This window comes from Ictidomys tridecemlineatus, chromosome 5 (genome assembly GCF_052094955.1).
Source record: "Ictidomys tridecemlineatus isolate mIctTri1 chromosome 5, mIctTri1.hap1, whole genome shotgun sequence".
In the NCBI taxonomy this organism is placed as follows: Eukaryota; Metazoa; Chordata; class Mammalia; order Rodentia; family Sciuridae; genus Ictidomys; species Ictidomys tridecemlineatus.
In genome coordinates, this window is record NC_135481.1 from 128,494,773 (window position 1) to 128,519,696 (window position 24,924).

The following is a 24,924-nucleotide window of genomic DNA, read 5'->3' on the forward strand; positions in this document are numbered from 1 at the left end:
AGTTCTTGGCCTAAAAGTCCAAGATTGGGTGTCCACATCTGGTGAGGGCCTTGTGCTGTATCATAACATAGCAGAAAAGTAGAAGGGCAAGTGTATTCCTGGAGAAGAGACCAAATATGAGGTCAGCTTTGCTTCTTAATAATCTCCTCAGGAGAAAACCTACTTCTGAGGGGAAGACGGTCTCCAATCTTAACAACTTAAGCTTCTTCAAGGCCCTGCTCCCAACACAGTGGCAATCAGATTTCAACATGGATTTTCCAGGGGTTGACTCACTCAAAGTGCAGCAACAAGTACCTTACAGTTACAAACTTGCTAGCAAGCATTTTCCCAGTTATAATAGATAGGAAACACAACCAGATGGACTTAAGCAAACAAGAGAAATCTTTAACTCAAATTATTTTTACAAATCATAACACTTATTTCAAAGTTGGGTCCAAGTGATGAAATTTTGCCATCAGGGTCAACCTCTTTTCAGCTCTGTCTTTATTACTTTGACTGGACCTCAGGCAAAATACTGTTTGGCATCTCCAAGATCAAGGTCAAACTGCCCAACCACATTGACTGAGAAAATGCTTTATTTTAGACTTTGGCCCTTATTGCCATTTGAAACACAAAGCACTAATTTGTTTATTCCCTCATATCAAGTCCCAAGAAATCAGACTTAATGTTTGTTTTGTTTGTCCCCAAAGAATATCTGGGAGATAGTGAGTTTTCAATATGTATTTGCAAAGTAATATCCCCAAATACCATTTTCATTTTTTTCACTCATGTTGCAAGACTGGTCTTACCTAATGATCTGGACAGACCTAGCAATCTTTTTTTTTCCCATATATGAGATGTTCAGTATTTTTTTAAGTATTTTTTTAGTTGTAGATGGACACTATACCTTTATTTTATTTATTTGTTTTTTTATGTGGTGCTGAATATTGAACCCAGTGCTTCACACATGCTTCTACCTCTGAGCCACAACCCCAGCCAGGCCTCAGAATCAACAATCTTGACAGGAGTTATTTCCTTCCAACCGACTAGTGGTAGAACCAGGAACTTATTGTGACCTGATCCTTGACCAGGCGTTTCATCTATATCACCTTGACAAGAAATCACAGTGCACCAACTCACTAGATAATTCAATATGTTATGAAAAGCATTTGTTTTCAGATTATCTGATTATTTAAAAGATGTTTGGTTATGTGTCTGCTTCTCAGATTCTAAACTTTCTGAAACAGAACCACATGTCTTTGTCTCAGTGGTGGCCCACTAATGGTACTCAGTAAGTAACTACCCAATACCTGAAGAAACTAATAGAGTCGTGCACCCCATAATGACATTTCCATCAATGACGGCTGCATATATGAAAGTAGTCCCATAGATTATGATGGAACTAAAAACTTCTTATGGTCTTGAATTTTTTTCATACCTTTTTTAATGTTGAAATATACAGATACAATTGTGCTTTAACTGCCTAGAGTATTCAGTACAGTAACATGCTGTACAGCTTTGTGTCCAAGGCTCAGTGGCCTATACCATATGGCCTATGAGTATGATAGCCTATTATACCATCTAGGTTTGTGTAAATACACTTTTCATGTTGTTGGCACAATGATAAAAAATCACCTAAGGATTTACCTCCTAGAATGTGTGCCCATCATAAAGCAACATATGACTATGTATTTAAATATGCTATTTGAAAATGTGTGCGAAATGCAGAATTCCCATGTGAATTTCATAAATATTTTGTAGTTGAAATATTTTGTAGTTGAACTTTCAACTGTTGACCCATTGGTCAGATGGCTAATTTTGAGTTATTCATTTCCTTTTTAGTAGTAAAATGCATGGCATAATTTCTAGTCCAAAGCATTCGTAAGAATCATGGCACATGTTACTAATGGTGAAGGAGCACCTGAAGTGGAGCTGAGAAAGAACAGTGTCAAGCAAACCACCCCAACACCAAAGAGCAGAAAGAGAAGGACTTAGAATAGTATTAGGCAAAAATATTGTATCCAGGCACCTGAGACTCCAAATTGAATCTAAGCCAGGCTAGATTCTACTCAGTGTGGCAAGGGTGCCTGGGAGCAGTGTGTAACCATAGTTATCCAGAATCCTGGTTTGCATTGTCTAATTGGTACTCAAAGCAGCATCTAATACAAGATGTACAAGCCTGAGAAAAACCAGGGTGGGGCTGGGGACCAGAAAGGAAAATGCAGGGCAGGGGATGTGCAGGTGGATGAAGGTTATTACATTTCAGCATGGTCATTGTATCCATTTCACTCCTTGATACCCAGGAGGCTAAATTTACTTGGGCTATAATTGCCTCTGGGATTGAAAACCACAGACTTTCCTTTAACCAGTCAGAGCAAAAGGAAGTTCCCATTATGTAGACTCTACACTGCTGGTCTGTGCTGGGGGATTATGAGTCTGTTCCTGGCTGGTCATTTTCAACAAAACCATTACTGACACCATAACATGCTGATGATATTGCTTAGAGAGTATTTCTATTTTTAAATGAAGATGCTTTCTAATTTAATTTTCAGAATTCCATAGATGGGGTATAATGGAGGCTATAGAGATGATTCCAGCAGCAATTTCATGATGTGCTAACATGATGAATCACACTTTCTGATAGGAATGGTGTGGGTGTAAGCAGATGCCTGGTTCCACAGGTTCACACCATCTGTGTAATCTCAGGTAACTTACTTTTCCTCTCTGTGTCTGTTTCCCCATCTCTGAAAATATAGGTAATACCTACCTAATAGAATTAGTATAAAGGAGATATATATGTATGTATGTATGTATATATATATATGTGTGTGTATGTATGTGTATATATATATATGTGTGTGTGTGTGTGTGTGTGTGTGTGTGTGTGTGTGTGTGTGTGTATAATCTTGTGCCTGGAACCTAGAAGTAAGTTCTCAATGAATTTTAGCTAATTTAGCTCCTATTGACTTAAAGAATAAAATCAGAAACATAGTCCATAACCTTATGTAGAATAATAAACAATATTTTAGGGCAAAGTATTGGCACTAGGTATTTACATTATCAGAAATATTTTCACTAGTACTATGCTATTATGACAATATTACAAAATAGGGATGTTAAAAAGATGTCTGTACAAAGTCAGAAAGTCTTACTATAGCATATTGCTCTATTTTGGTTTTCTAGAATATCATCTCTGTAAATAATAAAATCCCTCAGATTTTAGCTGTTTTAATCAACTTGTCATAAGCAGCTTAAATCTTCTTTCAACTTCACATATTTTCTATGAGCTGGAAGAAACTCTCCAGGACATTGTCTAATTGTCTGTGTCAGGATAATAAACCCTGGGTACATGTGCTGCTTGTTATCAGAATGTTTTTATTTTTTTCAAGTCTTGTACAACATATGATGTCTGGCCACCAACATGGATCCTGCAACATTCCTGATAGGTTAGTGAGTGTTAACCTCTAGGTGAATGTATCTCTATTACAGGGATGCCATCTTCACTTTAATGTGCAAGGAGACATTGGTGTGGGTCCCTAGAGAGAACAACACTGACTGATGATGAAGGATGGGGTAGAGTTCCATCTCCTGAATTTGCTCTGGTTTTCTTCAATCATCCTGTCACAGGCTTGTTCAGTCTCTCCATATCTCTGGTACTTACACTGTTGTCTTCATTGTTTTCCTGTCTCCAATTCATCTCTTAATCCATTTGCTGTCCTGTTGCTACTGTAATCTTGCTAAAGGTTACTTACCTGATGACCTTACTTTCCTGGGCAGGACTCACATGTTCATTCACATCTCATGAAACACCCTCACATTCCCTGAAAGGCCCCTTCTCTTTACCACTGCTCCCAGCCTGGCCTCAACCACAACCACACAGCCACGCTGGCATCCCTTTACAAGTCTGTACTCACCCCACCCCCAGTGGACTCTTGGAACATCTTGCCTTCCTGTGGTTTGGAGTGTGTTCCTTCTGTGGGATCTCTATTCCCTCCTCTCTGGTTCTGAGCTGCTGTTCCACCTTGGTAAGTTTTCCAGTATGTCTTCTTACAGCTCAGGCACCTCTGACAAGCCGAGTTTCTGTCACCATCCACATTCATAGTTATGTCTCCCCAGCACCTGGGGCCATGTCTTACATACAGTGTAAACTCCTTCATAATTTCTGAGCACCTGCAATCACAGATGCACACAGGCATAGATGAAAATTCAGACAGTCTTTCCCTTTCTACTTACTCTGTGGTACAATTAATTGACCTGTGGGATTACAATTTGGTCAATTAAGTTTCCTTTAAAAACATTAACAAATTAAGTGACTCTCAATATTACCATTGCAATTTATTTATTTTTTTCATGAGTTTGGACAAAAACTAAAAAAGATGGGGCTGAGATTGAGGCTTTGTGGTGGAGTACTTGCATAGCACATGTGAGGCACTGGGTTTGATTCTCAGCACCACATGAAAGTAAATAAATAAAATAAAGGTATTGTGTCCATATGCAACTATAATTTTTTTTAAAAAAAACTGAAAAAGTCACAAATTATTTGGATGTTTTTCAAATATTTACTCCCAGGCACTTGCCATTTTATTTTTAGCAGCCTTTGAAATAATCAAAAATACATTTTGTTGGAGTAAACTGGTTCTTCCAAATCTCTCTCAATAAATTTATCCTTTGGGCTTATTTTGGCAAGGCAAATATATAGTTGAGATGCTTACATAGGAGGAGCAAAGAAGAAAAATAAGTGTATTATCATCTACTATTGAGCAACAATATTAGTATATCCAATTAATAATATAATGGTATAAAATTAATAACAAAAATATTAGGTTTTTCTCTTCTTAAATAAAAGTGGAAATAATTAGGTTTATCCAAATAATAATTCCCACCTGCATATTGACTTATATAGCAAATGTGCTGTAATTTTTAAAAACCTGTTGACTGAGTAAATTAACACATGGAATATGCAGAAGGCTGAAAATATAATGGTGACTGGAAGAAGAAACTACAGATCCAAAAATACAATTAAGAAAGTGAGTACAAAAAATAGGTGTGGTCCAATTCTCCGACCTCAGCCTCCTGAGCTCCTTGGATTACAAGCATATGTACACCTGTCTAAGGGAAGTGATTGTTTCATGGAAATTTTTTAGTTTTCTATTACTATTTAAATAATTTCAGGTAAACATTGCATTAAATAGAGGAGCTATAATGAGAGTCTGATGTCTGGAGGGGTACTACATACTAGGAGCAGAAGCATTCTAGGGAAAATCAGAGACAGAGAATCTTGTGGCCGGTTGGTGAAATACCCTGAATCCTCCCACTCTGCCTGTTGGCTAGATGGTAGAAAAGTCAGAAAACTAAGGTTTTTTTTGACAATAACCCAGTGTATTAAACTAGAAATAATTTCCCATAAATTAGTTAAATTAAAAATTTCAGTATCATATGAATCCAAATTCTAAAAATAAAATAAAATTCTTCCTTTTTTCTTTATGAGATTTTTATGCATTTCTTTAATACATCAAAGAAATTACTGTCCCTTTTTGGTTGAAAAGGAAATGATATTTTATGACGAATTCATTTATAAATATTCTTGCTAGGAATGGATTGATTGCACTTGCTCTGAGCAGCTGACATAAAACCATATCATAGTCCCCAAATCCAGTTTTTCCTTCCATGAAGAGACTGTGACCACAAGACACAGCCCTGAGGAAAATCATATGCTTCATTAGAAACAAGAGCCTTCCCAGATGGAGCGCCTCACAGGAGTCTGTTCTCCAGGAACATGCCCACATTTAGCAGGGAATTGTTCCTGGTTTTCTCAAAGTAGAAGGAAGGAGGCAGGGAGACAGGGAGGAAGCAACAGACAGAAGTACATCTATATCACAAAACAATGCAAGAAAATTTATATGGACAGTTTTAGAACGTTCTAGTTGATTATTTGAAACACCAAATACCTATATCTTGGCAATGACATTTTTTTCCTATTTTAGTATAAAGTAGGGAGTCTCTAGCTTAATAGGGAGTCTAGCTTTGGAATGTTTTTTTATATTGCTTTAATTCTCCTCAATCAAAATGCTCAAATTACCAAACGTTCATTCTAAGATAATAAAAATGAAAACAAATTCTCATGCAGCCTTTGTCTTATCCTGAAAATTCAAGTTGTTATAAATTTATGGACCAAATATGATAGTACAGTTGTTAAATTCTTGTATTTAAAGTCATATGGTCACTTAGAAAAATGTCCCTCTACATAAATGACCACCAGAACTCTTTCAGGTCTTTTCTACATTTTAAAAACTTTGTGTAGCAATTTCCCAATATTTCTACAATAATATAAAAGAGAGGGAATTAAATAATTTCCTTCTATTTTTACTGGAGAAAACTGAGGTATTGCAGGGTAAAATTTTTATCTAAAGTTTATTCAAAATAGATTATTTATTCACACAATAAATATGTTGCTCTATGAGGTAGCATTTGGAGCAACATTTATAGAATAAAACTATGGTTTTTAAAATTAATATTTGTTATGGTTTAGATCTGAGATGACTCCCAAAAGTTCATGTGTGAGGCAATGCAAGGATGTTTACAGGTGAAATGATTACAGTATGAGGATTGTAATCTAATAAGTGGATTAATCCACTGATATAGATTAATTGGGTGCTAACTGCAGGCAGCAGTTAGGGTATGACTGAAAGAAGTAAGTTACTGGGGCCATGACTATGGGGTTTATATTTTATACCTGGGAAGAGAAATATGCTTTCTCTCCCTCTCCTACCTGCTGTCAAGTCTTGAGCTGCTTTCCTCTGCTATGCCTTCCACCACCATGATGCTCTGCCTCACCTTGGGCCCAGAGCTATGGAATTGGCTAATCATGGACTGAACCTCTAAAACTATGAGCCAAAATAAATGTTTACTTCTCTAAGTAGTTGTTGTCAGGTACTTTGGTCACAGTGACAAAAAAAAAAACTAAAATTATATTATTTTTAATTGACAAATAATAATTGTATACATTTATAGGGTACAATATTTTTAATGTGGAATGATTAAATCAACATGATTATAATAATGATTAAGTTAATTTAGCATTTATTAGATATACACACACATATATATGTATATACATACACACACACACACACACACACACACACACACACACACAAATATACATATGCACCTTTGAAATGTGTTTGGGTTTCTATTGTACCATAATTAACAGAATTCTTTTTTTTTTTCCTGGAGTGGCTGGTCTTTAATTTCTTTGGGCCAGAAATACAGCCCTTCCTCTGGCTCTCAACTGCAAGACTTCAGTCAGGCTGACTTGATGGCTTAGAGGCCCATGGAAAAGAACACATTAATCCTGACCTGGGCAATGGCCCCTGGCTGTGAATAAGCTAGAGGGGCTGTGTCAAACTTCCTCCTTGTACCATTCCCTGGGTACCAATCCCCAGCCAAAGCTTGTCCTCAGCCCAAGTCAAAACAAAATTTCTTCTGTCCACTGCAAATTCTCTGTGGAACTTCTGGGGGTTCTCAGTAACCCTGCAGCCTTCTAGCTGCTTTCCATGTCCTCCTCTTCAGTCCCCTGCTCCCCAAATCCTGGGGCAGCCCTTCTCCCCACAGGGGCTTTAAGGCTAGGTGAGGGTTAGCCCAGCACCTCCTTGATGAGCAGCAATTCTTTGAGACTGAGGGATGGCACAGGGGCCTGGAGCAGGGACTCTGAGTGGCATTTGTCCAGACCTAGGCACCAGGGGAATTGGACATGGGCCTCTAGGAAGGGTGCCAGGAAAGAATGGGAGCTCTTTTCTCCCAACAGCTGCAGGGCCTTCTCACAGCAGGCCCAGGCCTCCACAGGGTCCTCCAGCTCCTGGTTGCACACAGCCAGCCCAGCTAGGGTCAGCAGAGAATGGTCTGGGCCCCAGGAGGGCATCCAGCTGGGTCTGGAGCTGTCATGCATTGGCCTAGAGTGCCAGGGCCTCAGGATAGAAGCCAGTATAGGTGAGGCTCTGTGCCTGCTGCAGCTCTGGCAGCACGAAGAAGTCCTGCAGGTCTGGGGCATGGCGTAGCTCAGGCACGGCTTGTAGGGGGCCCAAAAAAACTGTCCAAAGGCTCTGCTAAGGCGGGCAATCGTATCCACGGTAAAATTCTGGTGCGGGCGCTCACGGGGGAAGGAGACGGCATCTATTGGTCCCAGAACTTCAGCTGCAGGTTTCGGTGCAGCTGCTTAAAGTCTGAGTAGCTGCAAGAGATCTGGGCTGGCTGGCGATCTGGTGGCCCTGGACACATCATGGCGAGGGTATAGAGTAGGAGGGAGGGTCCTTGACTACACTGGTGCTGGTCACCTCAAAGAGCAGCTGCCGGGATACCAGAGTGTATTGGGATTTCTTCCAGAAATCCTGTAGCTCCCGGACCAGGAATTTACTGCCTCGCTGCCCATCAGGTGGGGGAGTCTGTTCTGTCTTCTCGCAGTGTCTGTCCTTGGGAGTCCAGGCGGGCCTCCTTGTGGTGCTCAGCGCTGGTGAAGCTGAGGGTGCAGCTGAGACAGGAGGACAGTTCCTCGGCAGCGTCATCCTTCAGCTAGGAGGTCTCTGGGAACTGCTCAGCCTCTGGGCCCCCCGCCGAGCTAGGAGGCCATGGCATCCTGGGGGTAGTGGACTACACTAGGTCCAGGGCTGGGGCAGGAGGAGGACCCCTGCCAAAAGAATTTTTGACAGTTACAAAATTTTGGTTATTCATGTGAACAAGTTTGTGAACAAAAACTTTTTTCAATTTCATGCTTGATTGCCTTTTAACATTTTGAATATGGAATTTGAGAGTTTTATGGAATCCAGTAACTTTTGCGTTTAGACTAACAGATTGTATGCCCTTTGAAATTGCTATATCAAATTTATGCAATCAGGATAATTCTCCAGCTGGTGAGCTATGGATAGTTAAAAATCTTTAAAACTGAGTATTAAGGGCAAAATCATTACTAATAAAGAGTCAACAGCCAATAGTCCCAGTTGTGACTCCCAAGAACTCCCTTGACTGGGATTTGGGGTTTTGCATTGTGTCTTCTCACTGCCCCACTCTGTCCAGTAGTAGTGCCAACCTCAACCACAGAGCACACTTTAGATACCAAGACTAACCTTGTGCAAAGTCATATGTTGCAGGGAGCTGCTCCCCTGCCTAGTCCAAGAGTCCATCACTGCAGAGATGTGGGGATTGAGGACCCAAATCTGTGCAATTCCGTCTTTGGAGTTCATGGTTTGACTTCCTTGAGTATTTAGTACAAAAATAGCCTCCACTGAACCCTAAGTGCCCTGGTTTGGTGGGGCTCAGAGTAAGCTTCAGTTAGCAAGTCAAAATTTCAGTTGAGGAGGTGAGGAATTGTTAGTTTTTAAAATGTCCCAGGTGACTTACATTCATTTCCATGTTTGAGGACTATTGCTTTACCTTCAGGGTTCCCAGGTTCATGCTGGGGTCCTGGGGTTGGCTAACCAGGTACAGTCTCACTACCCTTCAGCCCTTTAGCCAGAGGTTTCTTGAATTCTGACTCCTATATAGGCAAATGTTTCAGCATGTAGAAAAGACTTTCCTGGCTGTGTGCATCAGAGAAACCATTGTTGTGCCTGTTTCTTTGAATTTTACTGCACGGAATTGTACAATTTTGACAAATCTACAGACATTATTTTCTTCTAACTCAGATATGTCCTCAACTTCTAATTTGTGGATTCTTTCTGAGAATTCACATTTCTGAATGTGGTGGCTTGTTGAATTTTACTAACATGCTTATTTAAGCAGGGATAGGAATGTCTTCAGTAATGCATTCTAAAAGAGGGAGCCTCTCCTGGTAGTTGGAGAGAAACCCTTTTCTCAGTCTGCTTTTCTGCCTCCACTTATCACTTATCCTTACACACCCACCTGGAAAATTAAGACCCCTTTGTTCTCTTTTTACAATGAATTCAGTTTTTTAAATGTTTTGAATTCAATATATGTCACAGTTGACATAACTTAGATACGAAAATTTTAAGATTTGTACAAAATACTCTCCAACTGAAGTCCTGGTCAGTTTAATCCAAGAAGGAAGAATTTATTAAATACCTACTGTGTGCCAAGAAATATGATAAAAGCCAAGAAATAAAGTTATATACTGGTTCTTTACAAAAGTATGCTGATCCTGTAAAATGTACCTGGCAATTCATTTAAGGGATATTGGTTATAATTTTAGAACCATACTGCTCATTTGGAATCTTCCTTCTGGCAGCCTGAACCATGAACCTTGCCTGAATGTTGGCTGGCTGGATTCATCTACTTGCCTGCATAACAAATAGGCAAAAAAAAAATGGAAAAAAGAAAAATGGGTTTTATGCAGTTTGATCAAACTGGGGAGAATCCACAAACAGTGGAGCCTAGCTTCTTCCTCTTAGTGGTAGTAGTTACACGTAATAACACTTTTCTTGAATAGAAGTTTTCAGTGGCTAGGTGAAAATAAGAATTGGGATGATTAAAATTTGCCTTTCAAGCAGGCTGAAAACCTTTTCTTCATAAGGTGCTGAACAGGACAGTCAGTGAGAAGACAGCAACAATTCTTCCTCCAGAATTTTGATTTTCTAGAGGTTCTGTGGAATAACAAGATTTTGCATTATTTTAAAACCAGGAAGCAATATACTTGATTCTTTCTGTTGCCAGGCCAAATAGGCTCTTAGACATGTAACTGGAAAGACAAACAAACAAACAAACAAAAAAAAAACTTCAGTTGGTTAAAATTTTGAGTTCTTCCCCAGTACACTCTTTTAAATCATAGCCTTTTTCTTTTGCTTGTACTTTTTTTTTCCTTTTTTTTAATTGTGCGTGGTACTGGAAATGGAACTCAGGGCCTTCAACATGCTAGGCAAGTGCTCTATCACTGAGCTATATCCACAGTGCTTTTTAAAAAATATTTATTTATTTTTTAGTTGAGATTGGACACAATACCTTTATTTATTTATTTTTATGTGGTGCTGAGGATCAAACCCAGAGCCTTGCATGTGCTAGTTGAGTGCTCTATGGCTGAGCCACAACCCCAGCCCCAGTGCATTAACTTTTATTTCTAACTGAATTCATAGATTTTGGAATAAAATCTTAAATAAATCTTGAAAAACAGGTTTTGTGTTTGTTCCAGGTTTTCTGGAAGTTCAAACCCAGATACTTCACAAGAAGGGTTTTTTTTTATAATAAACAAACAAGTATGTATTCAGCTAAATGTTTTCAGTCATTTGGACTTCAGATACTATATTTTTTTCTCAAAAATATGTAAGGCAGTTCACAAATGCTGTGATCTTAAAAAGGAAACACTACTGTGTGAATCTACTCCACTGAAGGGAACTTGAGACAGCATTAATTATAAAATCAATTATTGTTTTTAAGTTCATACCAAATGCAATTTAAAAAGAGTTTCAATTGATGGGCACTAATTTGCTATCCTGCAACACTTAAATGGAAACTGCTCTTGTAGTGTTACCACATTATTTATAATTAAAAGTGAATTCTTAACCATTGAGAAATAATTTTACAGGCAACATTAGAATCCAGATAAATGCATGACATATCTGAGTTAAGGCAATGGCCAGAAGCTGGATGTATAAAGTAATTCTTGAATACAATGTTAAAATAGGAAAGGAGCTCTAGATGTAAAAACAAAAGTGCTTTCATTTGAACTTGGCATAAGTCCCCTATGTGTATGAAGTAAATATACTAGCCTAGAACCAAGAGTCATGTGCCCCTTTGGACCTTGTTATGGCAAAATATAATCATAATATATCACTCCAATCCATGGTGAATTAAAACATACAAGATCTCAGAAATCACCCTTGCTCTTCTCCATTGTATATTGGACTGGGGTTTGAGAGTTATGGAATTAAACAGTTTAATCTGGCAAAGTGGTTTAAGCTTTAGTCATGCTAAATGGTGCAAAGCCTACCCACATAGGATGGCTGCATACAGGGACAATGTGAGATTCTTGCACAGCATGTACTTTTAGAGGCAAGTAAGGGCACAGGTGGACGGGGATGCAGTGGGGCTGGATTCTGCATAACATGGATTCTGTGTGCCAAGCTTATGAATTTGGAATGTGCTGTAATAGGGATTCTACATCCTCTCTATTGTATATGTTAGACCATTGGAATTATGCCAGTGCTTTAGTTCCTTTGGTTCAGAACTGGAGTCCAAAGTAGTTAGGACACTGGGAATCTGCTTGATTATGGATGGAAAGCCCGTTAAGTGGGGTGAGCACACTTCATGTTCACAAGTTCTCAGAGACCTCCATATGTCACCAGCCATCAGGAATGACAGATATTGGAATTACAAACTAGTCCCCAAACTCTTTCCTACTAATACAGAAATGATCCTTAAGTACACAAAATTCCTCCCGAATCCAGATATTCTTCCTGGTCCACACACTCTATGAGTGAGCCTTGAGAATAGGCACCGGATGGCATTCAAACTGTCATTGTGAAAGGAGCAATAAAAGTCAAAGTTCGGGGGGGGGAGGGGTTATATACATTCTCTTTTTCAATCCAGAGAATAGGTTCCATTTTGATGTGTTGAGGAATGAAATACATGCATATTCTGAAAAATTTTTAAATCTAGTTCAGAAAATAATGCATGCAGGAAAGATACTATTTATATGCAATTTTGTATGCACAGAATTTCAAAGTATTGATGAAAGTAAGAACAAATGTATTACTGAGGGACTGTAGTCAACCAAGGAAGTCTGTCCAGAATTGTTTTTCATTTGAGGGGATAGGCAGATTAAGTAATTCTAAAAGGGGTCAGGGGCCTGGAAAACTCTCTTACTGTCTTACTTAGATTGGGAGGATCAAGCCAAATATATTTTTCTCAGCTGCAGGAATTTCCAAATTTCTAAGATTTCACCTGGGAAAAATAAATATTTGTAGATAGGTAGGCAGGCAGGTCGGTAGATAGGTAGATAAAAACTTTTTTAAAAAATCAGAAGCTGAATATTGTAAAACTGTTTTATGTCAGGATAAGCAACAGGCTATTGATGAAAATGGCCTTACAATATATGCAAATACTGAGACAAGGTTTAAGGTTTTCATAAAAATGAATTTGATGCATAAAAATACCTGCAAGAATATTCCTAACAGTCTGATCTGAAATCAGTTTAAGTGATGAAAAATAATTATGCTTTTTTTCCTCTCTAAAGTACATTACAGCTAATCAGAGATTTTCCTTCAGAAAACATGTCAATGTTTCAAAAACCTAACGTTAAGTACATTTGCACCTGTGCACACTAAAACTGAGAGTTCTTTTTTCATAGAATCACTGTATAAGTGGTAATTATGCTGAGAAATAAAAATTACTTTAGCCTAACTGTGATTCTGATATTCAGATGTTCTTATATGCTTATTTGCACCAATCTTGGTTTTTTTCTTCCCTAAGTGATGAAGTGGATGGTGTTTACAATTGTTGTCCTCTCACGTGTTAAAAACAAATATCTGTGAATAATTCATGTAGTTTGGAAGCATTTCAGAATTCATAAAGTTTTTTTATAGAAGTATTATTTATTTGGGGCTGGATCTGTGGCTCAGTGATAGAGCGCTCACCTAGCACGGGCAAGGACCTGGGTTCGATCCTCAGGACCACATAAAAAATGAATAAACAAATAAATAAATAAAATATATAATAAAGAAGTATTGTTTATCAAATTATTAATGATAATTAATTCAATGACTACTGAATATTTTACAATGATGCCAGAGAAGAAAATTACACCTGGTCCTACTAATTTTTGCTTCAGCAATCTTAATATACAACAGCAATATTTCACATTGGAGACAGCAGTGAGTGGAGATTTCCAAGGGCATCTGACTCTTCATCTTATGTAGACGTAACTTAGAAGAGCTAGTAGTATAGGAACAGCACTGTCCCCACAGAGATGCTTCTGTCCCAGGGCCTTACAGTAAATAGGCACCTTGTTTTGAACACAAACATTTTCAGCAGATTGGGGGAGTCAAATCAAAATGGAAGATTCTAATGTCTCAAAATTAGGGTTTAGAGAAAATGGTCATTTTGAAAATGTATCAGTTTTTTGAGTTATCTATATAAGCTTCTACTTCAAATGTTTCCAGGTCCTGCATAAATCACACAGGCTAACAGCCCCCAAATCACACAGGCTGACAATCCCATAATCCCATCCTGGTAAGGATCCTTGCTTTTATTGGCTTTTGTCTTTGCTTTTGCCCAGGTCCCTATAAAAGAAGGAAAAGCCAAAAGTCAGGCAGAAGTACTGACATCAGGGAGCTAGGCCTTGGGAGGACATGGAGGTGCCATGAGGCTGTCTTCCCACCAGCATGATCTCTGGGGAGCCTCCTGTCCAGCTCTGATATCTGGGAGACCCCACTGTGGAATCACACACCTCAATCAAAGTACCAAAACCTAATCAAGGCCAATCTCTCCTGAGATAAAAGCCAGAGAAGGGTTCAGGAGCAGATGGGCAATTGATCAATGACATCCAGAGAACAGGCCTTGAAAGCAGGGGTGCCCAGTGAATGCCAGGGTGAGCACAGGATAACATGCTCTCCAGGAAAACAGAGGTGCCCTCTAATGCCAAGTGATGTCCATGTCAGGTTGGGGTATATTGAAGTCCTTGCCCACAACCCCAGCTGCTCCACATGGCATATTCCTCCTCCAGCTAGGCTGGCCCTCATTGGGAAGACCAATGCTGAGGGCCAGACTCAGTCAGCTCACCTCCCCAGAGCCCAAGCACTCAACAAAGTGACACTTCAGTGGAACCTCTGATCAAGTAAATTCTTGTGCAGAAATTCTAAAAGTAAAACCCATAGCAAGCAGTATCTGCTGAGCAAGCACTCACATTATGTGTATGTGCATGCACGTAAGTTCACTGTGTTTTAAGTGTGTCCCCCAGAAGTTCAAGCACTGAAAATTTAATCCCCAAAGTCATATACTGATGACATTTGTACAAGAGCCTTTGGTAGGATTAAATGTGGTCTAGAGGGTGTGGTCCCCAGGAGAGTGTTGGTAAGTTCACTGTGTTTTAAGTGTGTCCCCCAGAAGTTCAAGCACTGAAAATTTAATCCCCAAAGTCATATACTGATGACATTTGTACAAGAGCCTTTGGTAGGATTAAATGTGGTCTTGAGGGTGTGGTCCCCAGGAGAGTGTTGGTAGTTTTCCAAGAAGAAGAAAGGAGATCTGAGCTGGCAAACTTGCTCTGTCCCAGCAAGTGCTGTGTTATGATGCAGCAAGAGGGCCCTCATCAGATGCAGGCACCACGTTCTTAGACTTTCCAACCCACAGAAACATGAGACAAATAATCCTTTATCCTCTTTTATAGGTGGGGAACAGATACAGGGGATGGAACCAAGGGCCTTACACATGCCAGGTACCAGCTCTCCCACTGAGCTACAGTATTGATATAGCATCAGAAAAGGGCTACCAAAGCTGCCATAACCAGTACCGTGGACCAGGAGGCTTTAACAAGAGTAACCTGCTGTCTCACAGTTCTGCAGACCACAAGTCTCAGATCAAGGAATTGCCTTCTTCAGAGGGCACTTAGAGAGACACTGTCAGGCCACACTCTTGTTAACTTAGACAGCCCTGTCCCCTTGTGTCACCTTCAGTACCTTCTTCCATATCACCTCCCTCCACATGAGTGTATCTGTGTCCACTTCTCCTTTTACAAGACACAGTTCTATTGTATCAAAGCCCACCCTAATGACTTCATCTTAATTTATCACCTCTGTAAAACCTCTTTCTCCAAATAAGATCACAAGCTAAAGTACTGGGAGTTGGCAATTCAACATATCTCCCCACCCTTGCCTCAGGAAGGCCTCAATTCAACACATAACACTCTAATATTCTCTTTATGAAAAAGTCAAAATGTGACTCCATCTTAATAGCCCTAAAAACTGGATACTGCATTTCAAAAGACACCTCTAATCCTGTTTCCACATTCTTTTAGATTTCCTGTATTTTGCTTTAGTGTCAGAATATCAAGATGATTCAGATTTTTGTGACCACTTACATAAGGTAAAAGTATTTCAAATCCATGTAGTAAACTCTGAGGTTCTGGAACTATACAAAGATGGCTACTTCAGTCTACATCAAAACAACCTATATCCAGAGATGCCCCACAGCAGGGTCACTGTAATACTCTAATTTTAAATATATGGAAGTTTTCTGTAAAAAAAAATTAAGGGGGAAAAAGTAAAGTTCTGGCAATCCAGACAACAGACTAAGACTTTGAGATTTTCAATCCCTTCAATGAAATATTATCTGGCCTCAAAGACACCTGGATCCTGCCCCTCCCTGAATCTCTGTGAGATCACTTTTGATAAAATCTAATAATCTGCATCTTCTAAAGGAATGTGTCATTATTTATTTCATTGCACTAGTTAGAGCTGTACATTTGTATCATTTACCACTTTTTTAAAAAAAAGTTTTAAAGCATTTTTTTAACCTTTATTTATTTTTATGTGGTGCTGAGGATCAAGCCCAGTGCCTCACATGTGCTAGACAAGTGCTCTACCACTAAGCCACAACCCCAGCCCTCAATTTACTATTTTTAATTCATTTTCAAACAATTTCAAATTGACAGAGAAGTTGCAAGAATCCTGCATGAAACTCCTACAAACTCCTTACTCAGATTTACTACATATTCGCATCTCACCCCAAAGGCCTCATCAAGCTCTTTCCACATGCACATGCACACATTTTAGTTTCTGAATTCTCTGAGAATTGGATGCCCCTTGATCCCTCAACACTTCAGTACGTAATTCTTAATGGTAAGGACATTCTCTTACTTATACAACTTACCTGCACAACTAAGAAATTCAGGAAAACTAACCTGGATGACACTTTCAAATAATTTTCACCCACTTTTCAGTTTCATCAACAGTTCCAATAACATCCACAGCAGCACATTCTTTCCCATCAGCACAGCTGCATTGGGCTGCTTCCCCCTTCAGTTGGACCCACCCTGAGCTATTTCATCCTTTAATGACATTGACAATTTGTATTATAGGCCACTTGTTTCTAAAAATGCCCCTCCTTTTGGTCTTGCCAATTTTTGCTCAAAATCACATTTGGGCACTTGTCTCCAGCTGGAATACAACCTAAATAACATGTGTTTCTTTGACGAACCAGTGTCCATCTGCTTGAACACGTGATGTTAACCTGGATCTCCCAACTAAAGTGCCAACTAAGGTGCTATTTCGGAAGCACAGAACAGCTCTTACCAGAATAGATTTAGTCACAGTCCCCTTGCAAATAAGATTCAGTAGGGAAGTCCTTTGAGACTATGCACACCTCCTGCTTACCCACATCAAACATGCTCCCCCATTACTTAGAATCAGCACTCATTAATGACTCTCGTCCAAACGAATCCATACAACTATTATTGCAAAATGTAATTTTCCCAACTTGTCTCCCATTATTAGTGGACATTTTGCTCTATGGAAGTGCCCATCCCTCCCCATGTCTCCATTTACTTATATTTTGAGTGAGTTAAATAGTTGTCCCTGCAAATGCATATCCACTCAGAACCTCAGATGTAACCTTATTTGGAAATAGTCTTTGTAGTACTAATGAGTTAAGTAATATAGGATAAAATCACCTTGAAATCAGGGTGAACCCTAAGTTAATGACCCGTGTCATTCACACACAGGGAAGAAGGCCATATAAGGCAGAAGCAGAGATCAGACAGATGTGATCACAAGACAAAGACACCAGGAGCCTCCAGAAACTAGAAGAAGCAAAATGTAATTCTCCCCTGGAATCTTCCTAGAGACTATGGTCCTTCCAACACATGGAGTTTGGATGACCAGCCTCCAGAACTGTAGGAGAATAAATTTGTGATTAAATTATCCATTTGGAGTACTTTGTTAAGGAAGTCCTAAGAAACTCATATGCATATTTACTTACTTAATATCTACTTTGAATTATGAATTCCTTTCTTGTTCCATATACAATCCATTCTTATTTTCACTGTGATGCTCTAATGGTCCCTCATAGGGCCACTGGAGCTCCTTCAAGTCAGCCCTGTGTACATGACATGCCTTCATCATTTATGATCACTTACTTGCTTTCTTCCAGGCTCATCTTGCATTTTCCCCTGTGGCAGTCACATAAGTGGTTATTTCTCCAAGACACACTAGCTCCTTTAATGTAGAACAGTGTTTAGAAACCAAGATCTGTGAACCAGAAGGGCTCAATGTTATGAAGGTGTAAGAAATAACTGGTATGTATAGAATTAAATGGTTTACATACTATGGGTTTGTAATTTTAGCATTATAATATGTACATATGCACACATATATGAATATATGAAAATCATGAGTTATACTAATGCCTCCAATTCCAATCCAATCCTTCTACAATAAGAACCCTGGTTCCAACACTATCAACACACTTCTTATCACCCAGTCCTATAATTCATACATGATACATTCAGAATTGCTGTATCCACACCACTATAAAAATCAAAACTACTGGCGCTGGGGCTGTGGCTCACCTAGTATGTGCAAGGAGCTGGGTTCAATTCTCAGTACCACATAAAAATAAATAAATAAAATAAAGATTAAAAAAATCAAAAATACTCAGATAAGTGCAAGATTTGCTTTAAGGTGGCAGTTGATTTTTCCCTATAAACTGAGGCTATAAAGTAACAAGACTTAAGGTTTACTTGATCTCAGTTTCTTCCTTCATTCACCCCACCCCATCAACTGTGGTGCTGTTGTCCATTTATAATATGGTAATGTTTATGATTTGCTAGCACTTAGTTTTAGTTTCCCTGCTATCTGTTGTTACTTAATTTCTTTTTGAATCCATAAGACATCAACATATTTCAAAAGTAAAAAATACAAATAAGACAGGAGAATAAACTAAGAATCCAAGGAAACTAACTGGACATAATAAAGACCATATAGATAAAGCCAGTCATTCACAATGGTGAATGACTGAAAACTTCTCAAAGATCAGGAACAAAACTAGGGTGCCCACTTTCAACACTTCTATTCAATACAATACTGGAAATTCTAGACTAAGCAACTAGGCAAGAGAATACAACAATATAAAGCATCCATATTGGAAAAGAAGAAGTCAAGTTGTCTGTTTATAGATATCATTATTTTATATATATAATAAGATCCTCAAAAACATTGCACAAACTGAGCAAACTTGTAGGACACAAAATCAACATGCAAAAATCAGTTGCATATCTACAAACAAACAATCCAAAAAAGAAATTAAGAAAACACCTTAATTATTACTGCAGCAAAAAGAATAAAACACTCAGGAATGGATTTAATCATGGAAGCAAAAAAATTAAAGAAGATATAAATGATAAAAAGACATTCTGTGCCTTCAGACTAGAACACGTAACACTTACAATGGAAATGAGGCCAGTAAGGTAAAGGAATTAAGTGTTTTATTTCTTTTAATTTCAATTAATTTTAAATAGCTACATGTGTCTAGCAGCTACCATATTCCACAACAAAAGTCTACAATATGTTCAGGCCAAAATGTTTCTGTAATTTAACTTTACTGTACAAGAGGGTGTGGAAACAATTAGTCTGGGAGCACAGGGAATTTCAGCAAATTGCCAACTCATGGAGGACTCTGGACTTCCCTTGAAGAATTACTGAAGCTCATTCCAATGCAATAAATAAGACATACATACCCACTTCTCACTGGAACCTAAAACCTTCTAAAGAACAAGCTACTTAGTCGAATGAAGCTAAATCTTTCTGTAATTATTTCTTTCATTTGGCTTTTGATTTTTGTCATTGTTGTTCTTTCAGAGTTAGGACTTAAAGAAAACACCCCCAAGAAATCCCATAAATGGTGTGAACCACACCAACACAATTCTCTATTTTTGAAAAGCTGTATGAAAATTCCCAAGGTGTTCAATTATTCTTTGGCCACTATGTTAATATGATTTTAAATATTACATCCCCGAGGGTTTTTAAGATAACTGCACAGTGGCTGAGGTTGTGGCTCAGTGGTAGAGCGCTCACCTCGCACGGGCAAGACCCTGGGTTCAATCCTCAGCACCACATAAAAATAAATAAATAAATAAATAAGTAAAATAAAGGCATTGTGTCCAAATACAATTAAAAAATAAATATTTTAAAAAATATAACTGCACATGCAAGCAGAACTATCCTGCTCTTGTTTCTAACTTAGTAAGCTCCTCCATAAAACTGAATAAATATATACTAGAAAAAGGAAGTGGGTACAAAAACTCCAATGGGTTTCAGCCATAAATGATGGGCTGCAGCTCCTCTTGTTCCTTGGATTTTTACTCCAAAACTCTAGAATCCCCTTCTACCCACTAAACTAACTTTCCAGTTCCAGTGGAGGAGTGAAACAATACATAGCATCCATATTGGAAAAGATTGCTTTTCCAATAACAAAACCAAAGAGCCCAAATCAATGTTTTCCAAACTAGTCCTTTTGGACCAAAAGTCCTTTTGCAAATTAACTATTGGCCATGCAGCTGGGGGACAACTAGTCAAAATGCAGACCTAACTGGCAAAGCCTTCTCCGAAAAAACAAAGCCCCAGGGTTCCTTTGTTTGCGTGGTGTTCCTGGCGTCCACTTGGAGGTCACCTCAGGGTTCTGGAAGAAGGAAACATCCCAATGGGCAAGTACAAGGAAGAGCCAGTCCTGGAGAGCCCCTGGTGGGAAACAGCAAAGTGAACCCAAAGGTGAATAACCTAGCCTTTCTACCACATGGGTGGCAGAGAAGGTATCCACTACAGTTCCCGCTCCAGGTTTCCAGGGGATGGACCAAATAAACACCAGAAGGCCTACCTCATCTTAAGAGGTTGGTTATAAACCTTGGGCAGAGACAACAGTAGTGCACTTTCTTGTCTCTGAAATACAACCTGGAATTACATAATTCCAGGAGAACTCTCCAAGAAAAAAAGACTAATAACGAGAACACAAATTTCCAAGACTTGGTCAGACTAGCCAGGTCACACTATCAGGGAGCCAAACATTTCACATCCAGTTCTCATTTCAATGAAAATGGTAACTCTTCCCACACTAGCCTCCTGTTCATTTTAAAGGAGTGCCAGTTCTCTGGATGAAATCTTACTAAAAGAGAATTAATTTTTCCTACCTGTCAGAGAAGTTGCTCCTTACTCTTGCCTATCTAATTCCACTGCCTTCAGAAACAGAGATTCCACAAGAGCCCAGTAAATTCAGGCTTTCCCCAGCTTAAAAAGTTCCTCAGGTTAAGTCTAGGCTAAACATTTGGAAGCAACTAGTTACTCACCACAAGTTACACCACAATAGAGAGAAACAAGCAAACACCAATTACAGCTGCACCTCGAATAAATAATAGGAACAATGCTTAACAACACAAATAGGAATGGCAATGCACCTTGCCTCATAAATCTGCAGACCACTGTCACCAAACACTGTTCCTGGAAAAAGAGCATCTTAAAACCCATGTTACTTTTTTGCACACAAAATATTAAGCAGAATTCTCGTCAGCTTTCTAATGACAGCATACTGTCAAAGTGGAGTCCCTTTGATGAGAGTGCCCTTAGTTACAGGGTCCCCCACAGGGATTTGGATTCTCAGGGTGACAGTCTTCTCAAATGGACACCAAGACTCAACTTGATTGCATTATTAAACACTGAAAAGTTTCAAATGTGAAGTCCTTTGCTTGGCACACAGCCATAAAAAGAAAAACATGTTTCCTTACTATACATAAAAAAAAACCTTCTGTTTCCACAAAGTCTTCTTATACAATATGTTTTCATTTATTTTCTTCTATATGGGTCACTATCATCATTTATTATGATCATCATTCCTGGAATCCGGTCCAGAAGTAAACAGTACACTGCCCCATGAAAAGAAGACGGTCCCTAAAGGAGGAAACAGTGGTCCTACGTCAGGTATTTTTCTCCTTAGGAAATAGCCTTCCTAAAAAAATGTAGTAAGAACTTAGATATCATTTTAGAAGCTTTTGAGGTTTCTACATAGTATCACTTTGTGGACAAAATACACTCAAATTAGAAAAGGACACACCTAAAATTTCCTGTAATCAGATAACTTTACTCACATTTTAAATATGAAATTACCATTCTTTGGACTTTCAGTTATCCAAGAAGTCCAGAAAGAAAAGAATTATATCCTACTCCTTCCCCTATGGAGTATTATTATATCACTAGAAAAAGAATTCAAAAATTACAGAAATGTCCTTAGTTGCTTTGTTCATTAGTCCTTACTTTGGACTTGAACATGGAGGTGTTTACTCCACCCGAAATACAAGCAACTTTCCTTTCCTAGTTACAATGTTAAGCAATGGACGCATCTTCCTTCCTCATCATCCATCTCAAATCTCCCACTACAGCAACAACCCCTAGATGCATCAAAACCTCCCCACAAGCCACACAGTTTCCAAGGCAGAGTTTTGCTGGGAAATTAATCACCACATGGCCACCAGCAAAGGTTGTGCCACTGCACATCAAGGCAACATATTCAAAGGATCACTTGAGAACAAAAGAGGAGGAGGATTCTTACAGGGGAGGTACTGGAAGTGGGATCCAGAAATTGGCAAAGGTTATTAGAGAAAGACACTTAGAAAGTGGTTTACTTCCAAGTTTATTGTGAATTGTGCTGCTATAAACATTGATGTGGCTGTGTCCCCATAGTATGTTGTTTTTAAGTCCTTTGGGTATAGACCCAGGAGAGGGATAGCTGGGTCAAATGGTGGTTCCATTCTCAATTTTCCAAGAAATCTCCATATTGCTTTCCATATGGCTGCACCAATTTGCAGTCCCACTGGCAGTGTATGAGTGTACCTTTTTCCCCACATCCTCACCAACACTTACTGTTGTTTGTCTCCATAATAGCTGCCATTCTGATTGGGGTGAGATGAAATCTTAGTGTGGTTTTGATTTACATTTCTCTAATTGCTAGTGATGATGAACATTTTTTCATGTATTTGTCGATTGATTGTAATCATCTACTGAGAAGTATCTCTTCAGGTCCTTGGCCCATTTATTGATTGGGTTTTTTATTTTATTTTATTTTTTTGGTGATTAGCTTTTTGAGTTCTTTATATACCTAGAGATTAGTGCTCTATCTGATGTGTGAGGAGTAAAGATATAGATGAATGGATTTTTAAAAAGTGACATATATACACAATGGAACATTACTCAGCAATAAAAGAGAATAAAATCATGACATTTGCAGGAACAAAGGAGTTAGAGAAGATAATGCTAAGTGAAGTTAGCCAATCCCAAAAAAAACAAATGCCAAATGTTTTCTTTGATATAAGGGAGCTTATTCATAGTGGGATAGGGAGTGGGAGCATGGGAGGAATAGATGAATTCTAGATAGGACAGAGGAGTTGTAGGGGAGCGGGCATGGGGTTATTAATGGGGTTATTATTAGAATGTGATGATCATTATTATCCAAAGTACAGGTATGAAGACTCGAATTGGTGTGAATATACTGTGTACACAACTAGAGATATGAAAAATTGTGCTCTCTATGTGTAATAAGAATTGTAATGCATTCCACTGTGAAAGAAAGAAAGAGAGAAAGAGAGAAAGGGAGAAAGGAAGGAAGGAAGGAAGAAAGGAAGGAAGAGAGAAAGAAAGAACGAAAGAAAGAACGAAAGAAAGAACGAAAGAAAGAACGAAAGAAAGAAAGAAAGAAAGAAAGAAAGAAAGAAAGAAAGAAAGAAAGAAAGAAAGAAAGAAAGAAAGAAAGAAAGAAAGAAAGAAAGAAAGAGGCTTACTTATTTTATTGTGCACTCTGGGAGGTTTATGCTTTAATGGAGAGCGATTTAAATGAAATCCTCCTTCCAGATAAAGGCATCCAAGAATGTTGATGTAATCAGTATCTGCTAACTCAAGCACTACCCCCCACCAGGAAAAGCCGCTCAACATGCTGCCTCTGGTCCATTGGGCAAGCCAGAGCTGCAGAGCGAGCTTTTAGCAACAGGACATGGGAAAAGCTGAGCGCCCCTTGCCTTCAACTGTCCCTTAATTCTCACCTGCCTGCAGGAATGTGGAAGAAAATTGTATACAGAAACCGCTTTAAGCATGTGGAGCCTCTCACTTTTTTTTTTTTTAAGGTCTTAAAGCGAACCTTCTTGGCCTCCAGTCCTCCGGCGCCCCACTCATCGTCCCCCAAACATGCAGGTTGCCTGGAATGTGAGTGCCAAGGGCGCTCAGACCATAGGAACCCTTGTCTGCACCAGGAGGACGAAACCGCTTCCTCGGGGCACCCCAGGCAGGTCTCCAGCGCCGCCTTCTGGGTCCACAGTCTAGCCCACACAAGGTCCCTAGGGGACAGGGTTGCCCCAAGAGAAAATGCCACCGCGGGGGCGAGCCCCATTGTTCCAAGCGGTCGCCTCCTCCCAGGACTAGGGGTCGGGGATGCTGCTGGGGCCCCCAACCCTAAGCACAAGAAGCGCCACGTAGGCCGGCCACACCAGACGGTGAGGGAAGCCGGGCACTTCAATCAAGAGGCTGGAGAAAGCCTGGACTCGGGACTCCAGAGCTGCGGGCTCCCACAGCTCCCGCCGCCCGGAAAGTAGCTTCCCTGGGCTTCCTCCAACCACTCGCTCCCAGGGCATCAGCCTACCCTGGCGATAGGGGCCTCGGGAACCGACGGGGCTACCGGGGTTCCTGTGCCCTGCATGGGTAACTTCGGGGAGGAACCGAGTCGGGTCCTGAGATCCACCCTGCACTTCGCGGATGAGGGTCTGGGCCTCCAGCCCGCGCACTCGCGCTCAGTCTCACATTCGCTCGCTCACAGCGCCCGGAAAACCCTGGCGAGGGACTCCCCGCCACCGCCAAGCTCCGCCCCCGGTTTCTGAAAACCGCAAAAAAGCGGTTCCCAGAGCGTGGAACCAGCCCCGGGCGTCCTAGGGCGCGGGCCAGAGCGCAGGGTCCATGCTGGCACCCTGTGCGGTGCGGATAG

General features: G+C 39.7%; 1 protein-coding gene and 1 pseudogene across 2 annotated transcripts in view; one reads left to right on the forward strand and one right to left on the reverse strand.

Annotated features, from left to right (window-relative positions):
- Positions 1–24,924, reverse strand: part of LOC144377990 (sorting nexin-21 pseudogene) — a 25,188-nt pseudogene continuing 264 nt past the window's right edge. The window contains exons 2-4 of the transcript XR_013439375.1: positions 7,151–8,662; positions 3,894–4,149; positions 1–98 (exon numbers count right to left, since the gene is read on the reverse strand). The product of XR_013439375.1 is annotated as a sorting nexin-21 pseudogene (transcript). The remainder of the gene's footprint in view (positions 99–3,893; positions 4,150–7,150; positions 8,663–24,924) is intronic.
- LOC144377673 (uncharacterized) overlaps positions 24,641–24,924 on the forward strand; it is a 6,538-nt gene continuing 6,254 nt past the window's right edge. Inside the window, exon 1 of the mRNA XM_078049064.1 lies at positions 24,641–24,812. Within this exon, the coding sequence (XP_077905190.1) occupies positions 24,641–24,812 (172 nt within the window). The remainder of the gene's footprint in view (positions 24,813–24,924) is intronic.